The sequence below is a fragment of the Centruroides sculpturatus genome, unplaced genomic scaffold (genome assembly GCF_000671375.1).
Source record: "Centruroides sculpturatus isolate CEXI.00-Female unplaced genomic scaffold, Cexi_2.0 scaffold411, whole genome shotgun sequence".
Classification (NCBI taxonomy): Eukaryota; Metazoa; Arthropoda; class Arachnida; order Scorpiones; family Buthidae; genus Centruroides; species Centruroides sculpturatus.
In genome coordinates this window covers 320,688-343,005 of record NW_019384776.1, presented here as the reverse complement: position 1 = coordinate 343,005, position 22,318 = coordinate 320,688, and the positions used below count along the sequence as shown (strand labels likewise).

The 22,318-nt window shown below is 38.2% G+C and overlaps 1 protein-coding gene across 1 annotated transcript in view; it reads right to left on the bottom strand.

Moving 5' to 3' along the window:
- LOC111629086 overlaps positions 1-22,318 on the bottom strand; it is a 41,577-nt gene that overhangs the window by 4,568 nt on the left and 14,691 nt on the right. Inside the window, exons 5-6 of the mRNA XM_023372947.1 lie at positions 17,212-17,573; positions 6,879-7,517 (exon numbers count right to left, since the gene is read on the bottom strand). Coding sequence (XP_023228715.1) covers positions 6,879-7,517; positions 17,212-17,573 — 1,001 coding nt within the window. The remainder of the gene's footprint in view (positions 1-6,878; positions 7,518-17,211; positions 17,574-22,318) is intronic.

Below are 22,318 nucleotides of genomic sequence, written 5' to 3'. Positions count from 1 at the left end.
CGTATAAACCTAGTATTTAGATCACACGTTCTTTACTCGAATTCGGAATACGAGTCGATTAATTTAAATTTTCTATATTATAGCGGAGGAAGCGGCGAAAAAATGCAAGTACAGAAGAAAGGGATAGATATACGAGAGAAAAAAAGTAATAAAATGTAGCGCCGTTAGTGGCAGTGGCAGAATTTTTACGTAGGTGCGTTCTGACATAAAAGCATAAAACAGAAACTGAACCGAAAGCCGATTTCTGATTCAGTTTTCTGCCACACAATTTTACGCGTCTTCCTGGCCTCTACCGTAACTTGTACGTTTTCTTTACAGAACAGTTTCCGTCTCGTCCGGCTGCTTTTTCGTTTTTGGAAATATTTATCGCGCGGCAATTTCGTCACCGTTCTATTCCCCCGTCTAGTCGATCGTTATCCACCGGCTTGGCCGTATTTCTTTTTCCGCGAAAATCTTTCGGCGCATTTCATACGCCTGGCGGTTATTACACCTCCGGGCCAGGTTCTTCCGCCGCATAAAACTTTTTGTATTCGTTTGTCATTCTTTGCCGGAAGCCGCAAGATTTCGACCGCGCAAAAATCTCTTAAGACTGGACTCCACATTACCTGAAAACAGAAACTCAGAAACAGAACTGAAACATAGAATTTTCGTTTCAGTTATGTTTTCGTTTTAACTTGACTCCACTAGAAATGCGCCATCTGTTGGTCAGTTCTGTAATTGTCGTAGTCAAACACGAACGACGCTACGAATTTTGCCACGCTTTCTCTGCATTTATTAATTAACAATGAAATTGTAAATACTCTTTGAATTATTTACATTTTTTGTCGTACAGACATCTGTATTTTCTAACTTCTTCGATGAAGAATTCTAAATCTATTTGTTTCCTCGTCGTTTTTGCTACACTTTCCGCCATTACGATGATCAAACAGCACGTGACTAATGCACGTGACTACGCGTCAGAAATCCTCGCGTTTTATTGGTTGCAGTACGATAGAAGCGCGGGACGAAAACGGAAAAGTTAAATAATTTTTAACTCCGCTTTCAGTTTTGTTTCTGTCCAACTGAACGTTACAAAACTGAAAGTTTCGTCAGTTTGGCTTTCAGTTTTACGATTATGTCGCGAATTCCGATAATGTGGAGTCCAGGCTTTAGGGGTACGTATTAATCTGCGCGATGTTCACGTGTTTTAAAATTTGGTCTGGACAGATGTAAGTTAATTCGAGATGGCGATTCCATTGGTGTTTTTAGTACGGAACCCAACTCTTCCGAACTCTCTATTTGCGAGCAGACATTCGTTTGGAGCAATTTGTGAAAAAGACACTACGTATAAAGCCAATTCTTCCCGAGAATATCGAAAAAGAACTGCCGGAAGTCATATTTTTCTATTATAAAAGCATTTTTTCGATAAAATACATTGGAGTAAATAATTTTGTAATTATTTAACATTCCTTGTACTTTCCTATTTGTTTTTGGATACATTAAAGCATTTTTTAAAAACATACGGTAAGGTTCCTTGTTACCACCCGATTTTCTCTAAGCCTACTTTCTGACTTTTTGTACGGAAGCCTTCAAAAACCATACTTATAGTTACGCTAGCGAAAAATCCAATTAGGAACATTTAGTTTAATAGTTACCGGTACTTTTCGCACAAAAAATGTGGGTGTAGTTACGATACCTCGTTTACAATTCGCCGTAATACCACCTTCTCCTCTACTATTTACAGACAACTTTTATACTGTTTTCTTTTCAATATCGAATGTATTAATTATGTAATTTACCTACATCGATAAAATTCTATTATTTCTTTTTCGACGTGTGACACGTTCGTGTAGTCATCCGTCTTCTCCGCTCTCTTTGCTAGCGCGACTGCTCTAGCTGTTGACTTCTGTCAATAGCGAACGTACTCTCGTATCGCTGCTCTCACAAAGAAAAAACCGCGCGGGCAAGAAGAAAAGGGCGGAGCCTTTGACGTCATCGGTTGCGCTCTCGCAAAGCGCTAGTTTGCGGCGGCTCTAACGTACCCGGACACCCTGGATCGTCTCCCAGGCGATTTCTCGCCCGGAAGACGCGTCTCCCAGCCACAAAAAAACCCGTTGGCCTTAGCCCATATTCGGACGGGCGAGAATTCGAGCTGCCAGACATTTCTACCCGGTAATAGTAAATTTTCCGCTAACGGCGGCAAAGCGTATATCTTTGAGTACTTTGTCGTGATAAATATATATATATTTGACATTATTATATTAATATATAATAATCGCGTATTTGTATATCTGTAATCGGTAACGGTATGCCTAAAATGCCCACTAGGGGTGCCCTAGCGATGATTTTAAATTAACAATAAATTATTGTTATTTGTGATAGGAATTTATTATTTATACCACGGAGAATAACGAAAAAAAACAAATAACGCCCACTAGGGGGCGTCCCGGGCTACTAGTAGATATATCACTTTCCGTCCTGCGGGCACGAAGAGCGCCTCTTTCGGCCGGGCCGAGCACGGAGCGGCCCGATATATTTGGACGGACTACCCCCGAAAAATTCCTGGAAATTTTTCCATCCCGGCTCCACGGAACGGTAGGCTGCCACCTCGACCGCTCGGCCATTCGTTCGATTAAGCTACAGGGCGCGGGCTGGCCGAAAGTCTATCCTTAATTAATTAATGGAAGATAGTTTGCGGTAGGGTGATGCTAGAACGTTTACGGTCACCTATCGTCGGATGTATTCTATTCTATCGAGGTCCGTTACTTATATCATCTTCGACGGTTATAAGTTAACTTCTCGAAATACTGTGTCTAACACAACATTGTAGAATCTACAACTGCAGAACTATGTAAAACCGGTTGAGTGTAGTATACTCAACCGACAATGTTTATTAAGCACATTCGCAATCTATATTTTACGTATAGTTTTGTGTAATTTAAGTCCCGATGATTTTTCTTCGTTGTTGTTACAACATATGTAATCCTCATTTACTATAATAAATTAATGTTTTCGTACAAGTTACATCCTTTTTTGTGTATTTAAATAAAATTATGTACATTGTTAAATAATTGCTCTTGTATTTTTAGAGAACGACAAAAATAGTGAACTTGCACTGCATTAATAGAAGACGACGTCGAAATAAGAGTGACCGGGTCGTCGTAGAGAAAGAAACGGGCTAACGAACTACCGACCGAAATGAAACGAAGTAATGCCGCTTCGGAGGACTCGAAAAGAAAGATATGACCATTTCCGAGGAAGACTGCATTACGAAGAGGAAGAGAGTGAGAGTACAAATAGAAACGATTTTATTTTCCATTATGAACAAAATATATAATTGAGTGATTTGAGATAATAATAATTTTTAATAATAGGCAATTTTTAATTCACGCAAAACTTTCAACTTTAATAACGTCACCTGAATGAGATTCAAATAAAATTCGAAAAGTACTATATAGTACAATGTTTACATTTTTAATGTCAATAATTTATTAACGTTAAGTCATTTTCAAAATTGTGGCACTCACTTTAGAACGACACGTTTTTATTGTAAAAAAAATTATAATAAAACTTCTACTAATTTCCCAATTGGTGCTTTATCAGTGTATTGGCCCACCAGTAGCCGAGCTGTTCCGTTCCCTAAACACTGGGAGTTAGGTGTTGGGTTCGCGCCTCGCTCGGACGAACTGGCCACGTGGAGTTTTCCGGGTTTTCTCCACGTCTGTAACGTCTAAATAGGGGCCAGTTTCCTTTAAAAAAATATCCCGGAAGGCGTTCCCCTAGGCAGATCGCCCAAGTGTTGCGTTGACGTGGCAACTAAACACACGAACAATTATCAGCGTACTAATTGGTGTGCTACGGGTGCTAGCAGTTATTGGACCGTTCTTCTTCGAAAAGAAGGTTACTTCTGCTGCATATGTCGATTACTTGTAAAAGTTTTATCCCAAAACGCTTGTTGGGCATAAACATCGTCGTGCTCGATTTATGCAAGATGGTGCAGACCCCATGGCACAAAGTGTTTAAAAGCCTTAACTGTATGTTTGAGAAGCGTGTAATCGGATTAGATTACGAATAATATGCTGAGGGCGGCGTGGAGTGGTTGCTTTATATCTAGACTTAAACCCGTGTGATTTCTCTATATGGGGCTGTCTTAAAAACAGAGTATATCACAATGCTCAACTATTCAAATATTACCGTTATCGAATGTTTCAAAAATCAGTTAAAAACTATAATTGCCAGCGAAGGCAAGCATTTTCAAAACATTCATTAAATGGCAATAAATTCTGTATAATATGCTTCTTGAATTTTCTTTTTATTTCATACTAGACATTCTCCCGTAGACGTGACGGAATATTTTTTATGAGAAAGTAGAGATAGAAGAACCGAGAAGAGCTTCGTGTCGAGTTTGACGTTGTCACGCTGTTTCTGTAGCCCTCGACAAAGCCATTCTTAAGCTTAGTTCACACTGAGCGCGATTCGCTGGCGAAAGAGAAAAACAGAGCGATTAACACGTCAGACATGACATCGTTTCCGACGACTTGCTTCGAAGATCGGAACTGTCGAGCGTTGTCGCTAGAAAAAAAATTTCACTACCATCTTTGCGGAATTAACCGCATTTATAAAACAAAGGTGAATTGTATAAAAGACTGGCTATTTTGTCGAAAAAAAAAACAATTTCTTAGGGAAAAGCTTAACAGTAAATTGATCGGGTAAATTATAGATCTAAAAGAATAAGAACGACCGAGACCCCTAAGAACGCGTAGTCCGACTTGAGCAACATCGAGTAAAGCTTAGTTCACATTGGGCGAATAGCGAAAGCATAACAAGGATGAACTGCATGTACAGTACAGTATGTTAGTTGGATGAGCGATAACATTTTCTGAATAATGCGCTGGTTAGATCGTTACTTCCTATTGGAAATAGAACGTCACGTAATCAATATGGAAAGATTTTTTAAAAGTTGTAATTCACTTTTTAAAGTTTAAATTCAAAATTTTTAATGGAGTAAGTTTAAAATATGCTATTTGCCAAAATATTTAAAAATTCAACTTACGGGAAATTTCCTGGTCGAGCAGGAACGTCAGGTGGTCACCGACGTCACTGCAACGTAAGCGCCATCACCGATCCGAAATCGATAAAATGTTTATTCTATAGCTAATATTTTCGGAAATAGTGTATACTTTCCGTTAGAACAGGGCTTCTTAAACTATGGGTCGCTTAGCGAAATCTTGGGATCACGACATTTTAATGCAAAATATTGAAAATAGTTTGTGACAGTTTGAAAATGGCACACTTTGTGTCATAGGTTTCGTAAGTTGCGCTGTGTGTACTTCTGGTGCAGCGAGACAACGATTCAGCAACACTGATTGTGGTGTGAACTAGTGCAGTGATATCGCTTTTCGGTGTATTCAGTTGTCTCTGTTCCATTGTAACGCAAGAGTAATGTAATGTTTTTGCAAATTTGTATATATCTTTATTTATATTTTTGGGGTCGCAAAAAAAATCACAATCATAAATGGGATCGTGAATAAAAAAAGTTTAAGAAGCCCCGCGTTAGAAAATAAAACGAATATAACCAAAATTTCGTCTGGATTGGACAAAAATTGCAGCAGTTATAAGAAATTAAAACACACACACAAACGACAGCTTTTATATTAGTAATAGTTGAAAAGTTATTAAAGTTCTGCGCAAATTAAAAATCACCGCGTACGTCAAAAGTAACGAAAAAACTGTTTCAGACAAAAGTTTGTCTTACAGCGTAGTATTTTTATCGACCTAATCCGAAATAAAACCCCCGGCTATAGCGTTACTGATTAAAACTGCGTTGTGATTGTTTCTTGCCACCATGCAATTCCTGTCTAATGCGCAATCGGCCCGATCCCTTTCATTAAACCAGATTTTATCTACCGGTCGTCTGTGTTCAAACACAAATTATGCACTATACAACAAGTTCTTACAATTAAATTTCATATTTCAATACCATTATCCATTCTTTTTCCAAGCCTTGGAAATATGGCTTTTAATCTTCCAAATGCATTTTCGACCGCATGCCCAGCCCCGAATAACTTCAAATCCAATACTTTTCCTTGCAAAGGTGGAATGTTTTCCCCACAAATAATTTTTTTTTTTTGCTATTTTTAAAGACGTTATATTCTGCAAGCAGGTTAAAAGCGAATGAAAATTTTTAAAAATATATGCATCGTTAATTGTACCGTGACCCAAGATTTATACAAGTAAATACATATTTGGCACTACAACTGCAAGAATTATGGAATATCATCCTTTATAGTTGTACTGTCGACAGAAGGTGTCAGGAAGGTGTCCTGATTAAATTCCAGATGACAATTACATCACCGGGTGCACTTAAATGCGCTTTGAAGATGTGTAATTTTCGTTGGTAAAAAGAATCTATGGGAACCATAGAGGACGCCATATTGCTCTCCGTGGCATACTACTAATAGTGACCGCCTACTCCGACTGGAATACCAGAACGCGTTCTGCAGAAATTTTTAAAGGTGGAGTAAGAAAACAACGCACCGTAAGTAACCCGGCCGAGCCGGGCGCCAGCCAATGACAGCAACGTTTATTGCAACCGTCTGCCGGTGGAAGAAAAAGTGGCACAAGCAAAAAGATCCGTATCCAAAACTACACTGGTAATTTCATTTCAGTAAGCCTATACAACGCAGTAAACAAAACGAAGTAACAGCAGCATTTGTCCAATTTTTCGTGGTGAAAGCACCTAGCTACTCCGTTATACTGGTTGCCGAGGGCGCTCGGTATAACGGGGTAGCTAGGTGGCGCACACTTTCTTAAAATTAAAAGTAGAATTAGTCGGAAAAAAACGTTATTGGAAAGATACGGCTGCGGCAGAGAGCGGAAGCAAAGCGATCAAATCTTACCATGAACTGGCCCAGAGACAAACTTCGCCCGTATTCCAATACGCTTTTGTGGCCGGACTGGGAGGTTACGTCGTCGGCAGTCGCAGGCCTGGCCGCCGCCCGGGTTTTACGTGGCTCGTGACCGGAACTGTGCAATGGAAGAGAAACACAAGCACCTCCACCGGATCTCCCGTCACCCCCACCACACCTTTCACTCTGACTTTTCTGCCAGCCCGCGACCTCGGCGGGGGTGTGTCGTATCATGCTGGTCCCCGCATTTCTAAATGCGGGTTTCTCAGTCTGAACACCAGCCTCTTTAACTCTAATTGGTGGCGGCGGGAGGGGCCAGCCGAGCTCCGTCTGCCTGGCAAAAATTCCTCGCATCATGCACACCAAGGCCCGTTCCAAGGATGTCTCCCACGGTTTTTCCAAGAAATTACCGGGGTCTGGGTAGGGAAAGGGGACACCTTCTTCCCAACAGGTCTCCTCCGCTGGAAAGGTGGGCGCTAGAAGGTGGAGTGGGACGGATTCTGGCGTCTCCAATACTTTTCGGAGGGTTGCGTGGGAAGGAGAAAAGGTGCAGGGACCGACGGGCAGAAAAGAAGAGTGGTGGCCTACCTGTGTTTCCTCCCATCGCACTTCCTCTTCGCGCTTTAACATCTGAAAAAAATTTCCAAAGGTGGGTTACAAAGACGACGGTTCCTGCACATTTAATTAAATTAGGGTTTTCTATTTCTAGGGTGGTGGCTGCTCATTGTTCCTTTGTCCTAACGTCTTTTGAAAGTAGAATTTTTCCGCAAAAAGACTTTAGGCATGCTTTTACCTGTTTCTATCAGACTTTTTAAACGCTTTTCTTTCACGACTTTTCGAAAGATTGTCCACCCGCCATTAATGCGATTTACGGACATAAACTGATTGCTGTTGATGTATGGCTGCGCCTTTACTACTGCAAATAACGTCACTTCCGAAACTGCTATAAACACACGACCGTAGGATTAGGTTACGAATTTACTCGCCGTAAGCATCGCCGGGGACGGCCAAATATCTGTAATGGTCCAAAACTGGTCCCAAATTCCAATAATCAGTTTAGAGGCAAAACCCATAAATAATGTATTAAAAAAATAAAAATTGCATGGATTAGTGGCATGCTGTCCCACCTGATTCTTTACCGTGTTGATATCGTTACCTTCATTGTTACTGCGGATGTCACGCTCGAGACTCGACTCACCTACCACTTTTCAGCCTTTATTTTGTGGTAGTGGCAGGAAACGACTGTGACTAGTGGTCTGTCGCGACAGAGACCATACTAAAAACATTTAGTACAGACGTTGTGGCAGATTTGAAGGTGCGAAGCACGCATACGCGCTTCCTAAAATTCTAAGTAGAAAAGAGTTTTCCACAGCACAACTATGAAGCTAAATTTACAGTTATGTTACGCAATAATGCCAGTGTTGCATTCAATCCTATTGTGCATTGCAAACTGAGTTACAATTTTCCCAGAGTTGCAAATTCCCTACTTGAATAAGTTACCAATTCTTACGAGTTATCTCGTTATCGGTACTCGTCTTATCACCCGAAAGTGCGCGAATCAATAGAAAAGCGCCTATACGGTAGGCTGTAAAACTCTATTGTAAATTCGTAGCTCGATGATAACGGTTGTGTAGCCTAGCTCTTTGCCAGAATATAAACCTGTTATATCGACCATTACTAGCTATTAAAACAAATTGTTTTTACACAAGAACTTTGTTTTTTACCACCATGATGTTTCGTCTCTATTAGACTATGTCCTACATGGCAGCATCCAGTGACTGCGGGCGTGAACGTACTTCAAAGCAAAGCGGACAAACCGGTTCAAGCAAATGTATGTATCCGGAGTAACCGCATTTAGTGTGTAGCGACCACCAGATAACGATTCTACACGTGCGTGCAGGAAGCAGGTACCAAGCCAGTTTGATCGCCGTTTCCACTGCTCGCGCTTCCAACGAAGAAAATGGCTCATTTTGAAGATGAATGTAAACAGAATGACAAATAAATTGTGTATATGCGTTGTAGGCCTATGTACTTTAATTAATAATCTTTTACGTAATTTAATAATTTCTGATTTTGTTAAAAAATAAAACTTTTTTTAACTTATTATTCCATAAAGATTCTTTATATTTATTGCATATCAAGTTAGTGATAACAATTAACTGTCAAATTTACCGTTTTAATGCTCGTCATATTTCCCATAGTAGCATTTGACGAAGTCTTCTCGCCATCATCTTGTAAACAACACGCACTCTGGACAGAAGTCGCTGGCTAGTTGGAAGTGCATACAAAAATTCTTTCCGCCAATGGTCACTGGACGCTGCCACATAAGACGTAGCGTTATGTTTGCAAGATTTAACAATGTCTTCAACTCCTGGAAACTGATTAAATCCATATCCCAAGGAAGAAGAAAGATAAGTGAGAAATCATTTATTGTGACATGGTTACAATACTGGGCTGAAAGTTTTAATCATAGGTTTAATAATTTATTTAATTTAAAATACTTGCTCTCTGTCTCAAATTAATAGTGAGGTTGCGGCCGAAGTTTTCAATGAGAAAACATGAACGTCGCACGTTCATGTTTTCTCATTGAAGCGCCGTCTTCCTGTAAGCTCAGAAGTTTGACAATGGCGTTTGGAAAGTCGAGCATGATTCCACTGACATTCCAAACGCCATTGTCATTGTCCAAACGCTATCCTGTAAACTTCTAGGCTTACAGGATAGAAGCGCTGAACGTCCAATGTTCACATTTTCAAGTTGAAAACTTTGGCCGCAACCTCGCTAGTAGTGGCTTGTCCCTGTACGTCATATGTCATTTTCCTTAACAATAGAGTTGAACCGGTCATCTAACACCTTTCTGGAACGGAAAAATTTCTGAATTAAAATAACGTGACTTCCTGTTTGTATCTAAAGTTTGTATATTAATCGAGGCTTCCTGCCCTAACACCCCATTCGCACTCAGCATTTCAATCTAGATTGTGATACGATTGGCAAATGCCATGGTGGGACCTCTCTCGACCATTTAAATCTTGACTGAAACATGGTTCAATCCCGATCAACACAAGAGATATCCAGTCATAAGAGAGTTCCCACAATCCCATGCACGCGAGAAGAAACAAGACGGCTGCGAAGTACGTGTCGAGCTATCAACAGAGAAATAAAAAAATATTTCGAGAGACAATGAGATCTGGCTATTCTTAAATATATGGCAAGAAAGAGTATTTATTTCTAACCAAAACTTCCATTTTGTTTGTTGGTGTTCGTGACTTACCGCGTAGTTGTCAGTTTTATCATTGCGTGCAATAACCAGGTTCATCTCAAGTGTACTGCCTGTGCGAAAAGCTCGACGTTCAACTGGCAACAGTTGCGATTTTGTTGCATGTTTTTTATAGATTTGAACTTTGAGAAACAGCATTGAAAAATCCTATATTGTTAAATAAAATTCTGGAATGCAGAATTAGTAAATTGTAATTTTATTAATTGCACTGTGCAACTGTGTTATAATTATAAATATATGTCTCTTTTTGTTTTGGAAAGTGATATAATGTTAAATAATTCTGTGTTTTTATGTAGCCCACAAACATTAAATAAACAAATCATTGTTAGGATGCCATCAATTTAAAAGAAAAGAACTATTCTAAAGATGGGTGGTATAACCTGGTAAGGAACGAGTATCTACACAACCGTTACTAGGGGTGCTGATATCATCGAGCGATCAAATAAACAATAATTACACCGCTTACCATATACACTAGGCTTGGATATTTCGTGAACAAACTAGCTCAAAAAATCAATCTCTCAAGTGACCGGAGTGAACTAGTTCACAACTGCTCAATTTTTTTTAGCTTTTTAGTTCCTGAGTTACCTAGTTTGTTGTTATGTGCATGTGTGCTGTATTCAAGTGTTGAATAAACAAAATAATTATTCACTTTACACAGTGTGGAACTTATCTATTCAAGGTAAAATTTGTCTATATAAAACTATACATCCTTTTTTGTTGTTGCATGCATTATAAGGGAAAAGTGAACGAACACTAAATTTTAAGTAAAAATTGCTATACACTAGTGAATGCGGGGAATCACTGGACATTATAAGGGGATACAAACTAAGATACCATAAAATAAGGACTAATATACATATATATAAATTATCATATATACCTGAAGCTACGAACAAATTTATCTAATAAATCGTGCTTTTTCCTTTATAAAATTTTGTTCTAGTTTTTGGCTTGCTTTGATTATAACGTTTTAAGTTTTCTTCCTACTTCACAGGTGATCTCAACACTGGTGTGTTGATCTGAACTAAATTGAATAAACTGTAATGTGAAGGTCACTAAACTAAATAAACTAAAAGAACGAACTAGTTCATTGAAGTATAATGAACTAAATTGACTGATCTTCAAAGTGAACTAAAATGCACAAGACTAATATAAACCTTGACCGATACTCTGGCCAATTCATCACTGACCATCGACTGTTAGCCCCACTAACGAACAACTTGCTCGCAATTTAACTACTACGATTTATCCAGAGCTCGATCCGATTTCAAATGGTAACAAATTATTGCTCTGATGTCTGAATAAAAGCATTGACAAAATACAAAAAGAAGTTGCTACTTTATATAATAACTAGCCAGTTACACCCAGATTTATAAAGTACTGGTACCTGTAGGGTTTGTGAAGTAATTGTTACACTTGGCCTTATTAATGGTAAATTTGAAAAAAGTATGGGGTAAAATCCATTTTAAAAACATTATCAGAATGCAACGTGTGAAGAACATCCCCATAAATAAAGTTTAATTAGAATAATTTTTCTATAGATTGGTCTATTTGGTTACGCAACACATGGGCAATCTGCCGAGGGAATGACTCTTGAGAGGACTTTTATGGGAAACTGGCCCCTATTTAACTATTTTACTAACGTGAAAAAACCTGGAAAACTCCACATGGCCAGCTCATTAGCCATGCCCAAACCTAGGTCCTACTATCAGCATTTGGTGGTTTTATCCATTCGGCTACTGATGGGCACTTAATATAATTAAAAAAGTACCATTCAGAAATGAAAAACCCCGAGTTATTAGATGTAGAAAATTAGATACTTAGACCTATACAGTTTTAGCAGTGTAACATTTTTTACTCCTGGCAGGCGAGCCACGTACTACCTATTGTAGTAACGACAGCGTATCTATTTCTTGCTATATCACTGTCGCAGTAATTAAGTGAATATAATATTTTTTCTTGCTTTTTAAATTATATCTATTTTTATATGAATTATATTTATTTTATTTAGCTTCTTGTTCGAATCTGTACGAAATTATTATTTCAGCAACCCAATAGTGGCCATTGTGATAAGTTTAGAAAAAAACGGCTGTGTTCAGTAACTAGACTTAGCAGAATTCTTGCTAAGTCTACTTATGCTGCTATGTTAAAATCGTTTCTAACTATTGCTTGACTCCTCCCACCGCTTTTATTTATGCTAACTTCCACTAGTGACGTCATTGTTTTTGTCACTTTGTACAATTTGCAAGATGGCTGCTCGTGTTAGACTAAAAGTATATTATTATAACAATCACAAAGTTATTCTCTCATTCTAAATCATTAACTCATTCTAAAATGACTTCGAAATGTAAAATTATCATATATCGGTATAGCAGATTCGGAATACAGGTAGCTCTCAGTTTATGCCGCAGCTCTGTTTCTACAAAAGCTGGCGCTAATCAACTATGCTAAAAAGAACCCATATTTACAGTGAGGTTCTACCTATGTGAAAAATAAGTAAATAATTTTGTTGTTAATACAATATAATAAAAAATATATATAAATTTAATTTTTAAAATGTATTTTATCATAAAATAAAGTGAAATGTTTTTATTAAAAAATTTTAGTTTCGAATTTCTTACATTTTTCGGAAAAAAGTATCCATCTTTAATTGTTTACATTTTTGTTTTCTTTCATCGACAATTTAGGAATATGGTCGAATAAATGCGATGATGCTCCTTTTTACATTTGCACTTCGCTCCCAATCATTGTCTAACTCACAAAGTTCATCCGTCAAATTTTCCATAGTTGAAAGGATACGTTAACCCGATGTAGTGCTACAGACGAGCAGAGACACTGATTGGTCGACCACTGGTCACCGTAGCGCATATATAAGGTCAGATTGAGCGGGAAAATTGAAGGTGGATAAGGAGAGATAGATATCGTCTGGCCAACGAAAAGTAGATTTGTAGTTACTAACTAACAATAGTCTGTGATCGGCGGAAGTGCTACTGCGTCGTAAGGTGTTTTCCTGAAGGAACTGATACAAGATACATTCATTGGCGCTATGGATTCGAACGCCATTTATTGGACTATTAAGTTTAATAACTTGACTCGTGGGTACCTAAACGTTTAGCATTTTAATATTAATTTAATGCAAATGTATACATACCCAATAATATTAAACAGAAAAAATAAAGATATTCAATAAAAATCTTTGTTTTAATGAATGTAAAATACCGCGATTCGATAAATACGTCAATACTGAACTGAAAATCAGTCTAGCATAGGGAAAATTGGGGAATTACACCACAAAATGGCAAATTCCGCAGCAGCGTTATTGTGAATCGACATAAATTGAGCCGGCGTATACCGAGAAGTACCTGTACATTTTAACGGAAGATAACGGTCCATTTTGTTGATTACAATTAATAATTGCTTCATTAATTTGTTTATAACAATTGTTGCATCATAATTTTAACTTCATCCACCATTTTTTCCAGTTGTCTAAGAGAATAATCGTTCAATAATGCTCAGAACATTCTTCGCTCTGCCCACTAAGCCACTCAGAATTCTAACTTAGGTGTTCTGTGTTACTGAACATGGCCCAGCACTATTGGGTTGCCGAAATAATTTTATATTTACTTTACTTTTTATCTTTTTGTCAGTAGGTGGCACTACACGTAAAATTTAAAAATGTAATACAAACAGAAATTAATTAATATATAGAAATTCACTCAATATCTTGGAGTAGTAGTAGGCACGAAATTGTTTAAATTAGAAGTAAGTTAACGTAACTGCCAATGTTTCATAGCAATCGACCAAATGGCCTAAGAGTGTATAGTGAACGAACAAACAAATATTCTCATTTATATCATGGCGGCCTATCGATTGGAGTCAATCACGGGACCAGTACAGCCTGTCAATCGAGATTTGTAAGCTTTTGTGACGTCATTGCACACGATTGTCGAACTGTCTTCTCTGTCCCGTCCAACAGACCAGCAAAGTGTATGCATTTTTGCTCTGGTATAGTTGTTCTGACGTCTAAAAATAAAGCTTTCTTACTGTTGATATCTGGTGTGCTTTCCTTGGACTAGGTGGGCAGCGGTCTGGAATACAAAGCTGTTGTAATATATATAGACGGAATAATGTTTTGTTTTTCTGCCTCACGATTTTTCCAATAAAATAATTACAGGTGTTTGAGAAACCAACTGCTGTACAAATATGACATAACTACATGTTGCCAGATCTGACACAGTAACAGTAGCACAAATTTTAATAATTATTCCATATCGTACATTTGAATTAAAATTGCAGATTATTTAAATAAGCTTTTTAACTAATGAGCTTAAAATTTTGTGAAAAATTTGCTATTTTCTTGTCTTGATACTGAAAATAAGCAATATTCACACCCAGCACATCCCCGGATCCGCCCCAGAAATGAATTGGGAAGGAGTGCCGTTATGGCTTTTATTAAAGTGAAGAAAATGGCCTGGTCGAAACAGTTTTTCGAATCAGACTACAAGAACTGGGGACCAGTCATTTTACGATCTGTCCAGAAAGTAGCAACTTGCGAAATACTCAAAAGGCCCTTGGAAAGTAACGTGGATGGAGGAAAATTTGCCCATTATTTCCCAACTACTGAAGATGAATTACCACGGCAGCATAATGAGCATCAAACTCATACTTCTCTTTTCGATGTTGCCTTAGGTAATTCGCAGCAAAGAAATGCCAGGCATGGGTACAAGCAGCACTTGTATAGTCTGAAAGACACCATATGCCATAAATTGTAAATTTCTGCTGTAAATGACTCCGTGTCAAAATAATCACTCTCCATTTTCATTTCCTGCCGAACATTCCCATTCGGCCACCGAAGCATGCCCTTTGGCCGAGACCTGTCAGTCGTCGTCCACCAGCACTCCTTTTCAAAGAGCAAGGCAAATCAAGCCCATGAAAGCTTTGACATATTTTTCAGAGGCACGCAAATGTAACAGTTGCAAAATTTAAGGGACAGTTGCTAACACAGGTTACATTCTTCGTCTAGAAACAAATTTTAAAGGTTTCACTAGTAACTTTCTTCCAATAAAATCAAAATGAAACGCCGCAGATTAAATGCCCATCGCTCACGTGATGCTCTACGACTTTCGGAAAAGACAATAAATGATCTGGCACCACTTACAGGGAGAATGCTCATACACTTCTGATGTGTCGAACGTTTCAGAAATTTCCAACTAAAAGACGGAACAAAGTAAAATTGCTGGAAAATATTGACGATTTAGTACCACATAACTGAACGGATGATAAATAAAGCAATAAGGCACTGCCGTGGCAGCATTTGCTCAGCCAGCATAAGTTTTGGCTGCGCACAAAGTGGGAACTCCTGTTGAGAATTTTGTCAAATTTTATATATCGTATGAAGGCTGAAAGAGACGAAAACAAGCCAATGATAACTTTCATAATAAGAAACGAAAAATCCACCCAAGAGTTTCCGTCCTGCCAGAAAGTTCCAGCCTATATTCTCCCCTGACCGGTCTGCACAGGTGCAGCAGTAAGAAAGCCTGGCTCCCACCAGCCAGAAGTGGAAAGCGAAGAGAAGCTGTGAATGAAAGAAGGAAAATGTTTACAGAGTAATTTTGCTTTACTTTTCTTTTGGTTCAGTTGGTGGTGAAATTCGTTCAACTCTTCCTTTCCATTCTGGCATTGACCCTTTTATGGGAAAGCCAGGAGGAAAACTCCCGTAGGCGTGCTGCCCAGTTCTTTAGGTTTTCCCTCTCCCTGCATTTTTTGCCTGTGCACAACAACAGATTGGAAGCCACATACCCAACCTGGCCCGACGGAACCAATGTGAATTTTTTGTAGAAAGGAAGGCCAGCACCCACCCGGCAAATAAGTCAGAGATGGAAAATTATTCATAAATGGCAAAATCCACCTCATTTAAGCTGTGGCTGTGCCATTCTGTTCCACCAATTTCACCTGGCGGTCGTGTCAAGGCTAGAAAGCCATGTGAATAATAATAGCAAATGGAAATATTTGTCTGTCGATCCAAAATAATTCTTGGCAATTACATTTGGTCTCTGACATTTACTGAATTTGTTGTGTGTACTTACAAGGTTTCAGAGGTGTACCTGCTCCTGTCCAGATGTGATCGCCAAGCCTGTCGTCAAATTAACATTTCCTCCGGATAGCCAACATGTTATTTTTCAAAATTTTCTTCTCTCCCTCCGGGTTATTGAACCTCCACTCCCCACCATTCCAGAAAAAAACCTGTGCTGTCTATAGGATGAAGATGATAAACCAAAAAAGTTTGCTTTGAATTTTCGGCACAGGTTCTTACCTCCTATTGGAACAAATTGAGTGTAAAAATTTGCTTCTTTTGGATTACCGGTTTAAGTTCCAAAATCGGTGTACCGAATTACGCCAATACCAATGCCTAACTGGTGAGAAAAGTTAGCAGATTCTTTGCCTTTAAAGTTGCTCTCTGTCCTAACCCCACTGATTTCCAAAAAATAGAATTAGTATAGTAGTGCCTACCATGGAAGACCCAAAATTCCATCTGGACCAATCAAAAAATCCCAGGAATTTTTGGGGGCCATCCCCTGGCCACCTGGCCAAATCCGTAACCTTTCAGCTAAAAAGGCCATCTCGGTGCAGTCGGGATGAAAAGAGTTTTATTAGTTTACTTGGACTAATAATGCTAATGACTGACATATCCACACTTTCACTTCCTGGCAACACTTGTTAATTAAACAAATCTTGGGGTTAATCATCCAATCGGAACACTTTGATAGCAAATGTCCAAAAGTGTGTTGTAATTGTTATTAATGCGCTCAGGTTTGAATTTGGTTGCTAACCGGAAGGCAGCTCATCCAACTGGCTGAAACGTTTAATCAAAAAGTATTGCCAGGAAGTAAAAGTGGTCATACTTTACAAAACGCTAATGACTGCGCCAGCGGCTCTACTAAAATAATATAACGAAAAGCCAAAAATGTACTGAAACTCTATAACAGAAATTGTTTAAATTAAAGAAAAGCATTCGTTAATTGTAAAACAAATTAACCCAATACTCACATTTGAAGGAATCTGACTAGATTTTTCTCGAAGTATTTTGGATGTTTCAATTAAATTGGCATTGGCATCACATTGAAGAGTATTATTATTATGCTGAGACGTTTGGGGTACTTCGTCCTTCAGCGTGGTAACGTGGAATCTTCCTGTCTTTATGACTGACGTCAGGGAGTCTTCGTTTGGTCCCTTTGCATCTTGGTAATCATCTCTCCTACTATAAATGGAATGATCGAATTGCATAGATTCTTTCAGAGGATCGTCTTTAACGGCTATGACGTGAAACCGCGACGACTTATTATCTGATAACGGAGTAATTACTGTACTGGACGATATTGATGACGCTTCCAAAGCATTTTGGAAATGTTCTGAAACAAAATGAGAAAATGTATGATACAATAACAAACAGTTATTTATATATGAAAATATATAATTAGTCAAAATTAATTTGTTTTTATAAGCTGGTTCGCCTAAATGAAAAAAACAAAAGCTTCAAATGAATTTGTCCATTTGAAACTGGTATGACTTCATCCCAGTACGTGACTACCTTTTAATGTTATGTGGTGACCAAATGACCAATGGGCAGAGTTTTTGGCAAGCTTGAAATGTTTTATAGATGGTCTGTCCAACAGTTATCCTCAGATCTCCAAGGTTGGACCCTTTCTCTAGAATATTTTTTATGACAAACCAGAGACAAACTGGCCAGCCTGCTGTGTGCAATGCTTCCATTTGGGAATATGCAGACGATTCTGTCACCCTCATGTCCTATCCCCACCAAAAGATACTGCAAGAGTGCCTAAATAATCTACTGGCCAGTATTTCCAGCTGGAGCCCTAACATGATAATGCCAATTAACTCCAACAAATTCCAGTGTGCATGATCTTCCTGGAATGTAACCCCTTCGCAAAAAATTCATCTATTTTTACTGAAGATAATGGGATAAAGTGCATGAAATCTGTGAAATATTTAAAATATGTGTCTTTCCAATGCAATCTTTCTATACAGGTAGCCCTCGGTTTATGCTGGTTCAATTTATGCCGCTGCATAATACGCCATTTTGCTGTGTAATTCCCCAATTTTCCCTATGCTAGATTTGACTAGATTTTGTCCAGATTTGACCAATCCTAGTGAGACACAAGTCCACTACGACACCATGTGTTGTGGCAGAATCGTGGCTCATTGGGATTGCTCAGATCTAGACCAATAGAGAACGTTAGATTTGAATGAGCTGCAGACCCGACATAGAGCTACAGTAGAGCAGAGATGTGGATTGGTCGACCACCGGCCCGTCATAGCACATATATAGATCAATTTCAATGGGAAAGTTTGAGTTTGCTTTGGTCTTGCTAAGAAGAAGTCGTTTCATCTAGCCAAAGGAAAGTGGATATCGTCTGGCTTAAGAAGGCATCGTTTGACCGATGAGGAGTGGATTTGTCTCGACATTGACAACTCGTGATTCCTAGAAGTGCCATCTCATTGTAAGGTGTTTTACTGAACAGACTTTTACAAGATAAGAACATTAGTAAGCATAGGCACTCTGGGTTTGGATGCCATTTATTGGACATCAATTAATTTTCAACTTGACTCCACATATACAAGAATAAAGGAGGATTATTACGTCAGATAAAAGAAGTGCACCAGAGTTAACTAAACATGTTAACAAGGTATGGCAATCAATCTCCTTAGAAACAAAAATGGAAGTTATTCAATAAATGGAAAATGGACAAACATGCCCTAATGTCTGTAAATCTTTGAACTTACCTCCATCAACTACTCGTATTACTACCATTATGAAAAATGCAGATAAAATTAAACACTCTGCACAACAGTCTACGACAGTAAACGTAAAACAAGTAAGTTACAGTGGGGGTAAAATTTTTGAAAAAATGGAAAAATTGTTATCGTTATGGGTGGATGATGCAAATCAAAAGAACATTCCCTTGACTCAAGCTGCTATAACTGAAAAAGCAAAATCAATTTTTGATAATCTTAAGGAGGCGAAGAAGCTTTTTTGGGAAGCAAGGGTTGGTTTATGAGATTTAAATTCCAAAGTAACTGTCATAGTGTTAAATTATGTGGTGAAGCTGCAAGTGCAGATGTTGCGGCAGCGGCAGCGGCAACTTTTCCTAAGGAATTTCAGGATTATGTAGAACAAGGCGACTATTCTCCAGACCTAATCTTCAACGTTGATGAGACTGGGCTTTATTGGAAAAAGTTATCAGCACAAACTTTTATTTCTTGTGAAGAACGTTCACCTCCAGGTTTTAAAGTTGCTAAAGACAGGTTAACTCTTTTGTAGGGAGCCAATGTTTCAGGAACTTTGAAACTTAAACCGATGTTAGTGTATCACAGACACCACGTGCTTTAATTAATTAATTAATTAAAGGATCTAAATAAAGATATGTTGCCAGTTTATTGGAAATGGAACAAAAAAACTTGGGTCACACAAGATGTTTTCACAGATTGGTACACAAATTATTTCTGTACAATTTATTTCTTCACAAAAGCAAAGCCCTACTGTGCTTTGCTTTTGTGAAGAAAATAAATTACCACCCAAGGCACTTCTTCTCTTGGGCAATGCTCCAGAACATCATCAAAACCTTCTATTAATAATAACACCACTAGATGTCAAAGTTGTTTACATGCTTCCCAATATAACATCTCTTTTGCAACCAATGGATCAGGGGGTTATTTCAACCTTCAAAGCTTATTATCTCCGTAATACATTCATTCATGGAAATTATTAGAGTTTTAGACACTTCAGACAAAACAGTTAAAGACTATTGGTGGTCTTTCAATATTTTGAAAGGCATTAAAAACATCAAGTCATCTTGGGATGAAGTTTCATCAAAATGCTTAAATGGAGTTTGGCATGAACTTCTACCAGCACTCATGCACGATTTTGAAGAACTAGCACATCAGGAGAATTTAATTGAAGACATTACCAGACTTGCGCATGATGTGGGATTGGCAGATGTGACAGAAGTTTTAGAAGTTTATGATCAGCCACTCTCGAATGAAGACTTAGAAGAATTTTACAGAGAATTAGATTGTGAACACTCATAAAAGAAAGAAAATGAAGAAGAAACTCCAAGTGTTATGAAAACGGCTGATCTAAAGTGTATCCTTTCAACTATGGAAAGTTTGACAAATGAACTTTGTTAGACAATGATTGGGAGTGAAGTTGCAAATGTAAAAAGGAGCATCATCGCATCCATTTGACCATATTCCGAAATTCTCGATGAAAGAAAACAAAAATGTAAACGATTAAAGATGGATACTTTTTTCCAAAAAATGTAAGAGATCCGAAAGTAAAATTTTTTAATAAAAATATTTCACTTTATTTTATGATAAAATACATTTTAAAAATTAAATTTATATGTATTTTGTATTATATTGTATTAATAAACAAAATTATTTGCTTATTTTTCACTTATGTAGAACCTAACCATATACCTCACTGTAAATATGGGTTCATTTTACGTCAATTCGATTTGCGCCAGCTTTTGTAGGAATGGAGCTGCAGCGTAAACCAAGGGCTACCTGTAATAACTTCTGATCTAAGGTGTGACACCTTAGATCAGAAGTTATTATGGAAAGATTGTTTATCAGCATTGATGATAAAGCTTTTTTTACTAACTCCTTCAGCCCTGTCGGCACTAGGAGGATATTTTTTTAGCAAGCCCATTATGGGTTCAGCCAGGCCAACAACCAGGAAGCTGGGTGGTGAAGGACAGGGACAATATGGCTGTGTACATATTAGGTGTTTTGTGTTGCGTTAAATGCACATTAGCAGCGTACAGACTGCGCGTTTAGCTCGGCGTTTGACGACCATTTGCACTGGTCCAGTTTGGAAATGGACATAAAAGTAATTGCTTGTGTGTGCCTCCAACATCGTCGCTATCCAACTCGATGTGGCATAGGCAAAGAGAATTTTGGGTGCACCCAATATTACGAGATAGACTGATGCATAGAATGTTTGCGACATTGTATCCAAAACTAAGACAATATGAACCTGTTTTTTAATTCTTTTAGAATATCTATAAAATCATTTTACGATGGCTGGTCTCTTTTACATTTCCTCAATAAATAGATCAGTATCGAAATGATCGTTCTCCATTTCGGCCAACGTGTGTCCACTCTACCCGAAAGCACACGATCGAATGTACAACAACATGGCAGCACATGTATCTCAAAGCGCGCGGCTGACGCCCGCAAAATGCATGTTCTAACTAAAATCTATCAACGTGCATTTGTGTGTGTATACCTATGCGGAACTCTTGGTTCTTTAAAATGTGCGTTACCAAAGCACACATTTGAAAACGCCTAATGTATACACAGCCTATATCAGGACAGACCACCACCTGAAAGCTGTGAAGATCACTTGTGCCCTTTTTATCTCAAGTAATTGTTTGAGCTCAATCCTAGAGCGAGGCATTCATTCCATTTACTCTGCTATCATTGAGCCAATAGTAAGGTTGCGACTGATGTTTTCAACGTGAAAAGTGTACGTCAGATGTTCAGCACTGACTTCCTGTAATACCCCATTCGCACTGAGCATTTCAATCTAGATTGTGACCAATTGGCCTCTTTGTGATCTCTGAGCAGTAAGGGGCCTAAAACCACAAATAATTAAAAAAAAAAAAAAAAATTGTGACCAAGGTCCTGACTATGCCATGGTGTGACCTCTTTCCACCATTTCAATCTTGAAACGAGCGAGGTTCAAATGTGATCAATTCAAGAGAGTTCTTGAAACTAGATCCAGTCATAAGAGAGATTCCACAATCCCACGCATGCGAGAAAATACAAGATGGCTGCGGAACATGTGTCAAGCTATTAACAGAGAAATAAAAAATATATTTAGAGAGACGATGACATCTGTCTATTATTAGATATATGGCAAGAAAAAGTATTTATTTCTAACCAAACTTCCATTTTGTTTGTTGGTGTTCATGACTTACTGCATAGTTATGTCAGTTTTATCACCACATATAATAGCCTTGTTCGTCTCAAGTGGACTGCCTGTGTGAACAGTTCGACATTCGACTGGCAACAGTTACAATTGAGATTGTGGGTAAATCAAGATCAAAATGAATCATGGATTGTGTGTGAA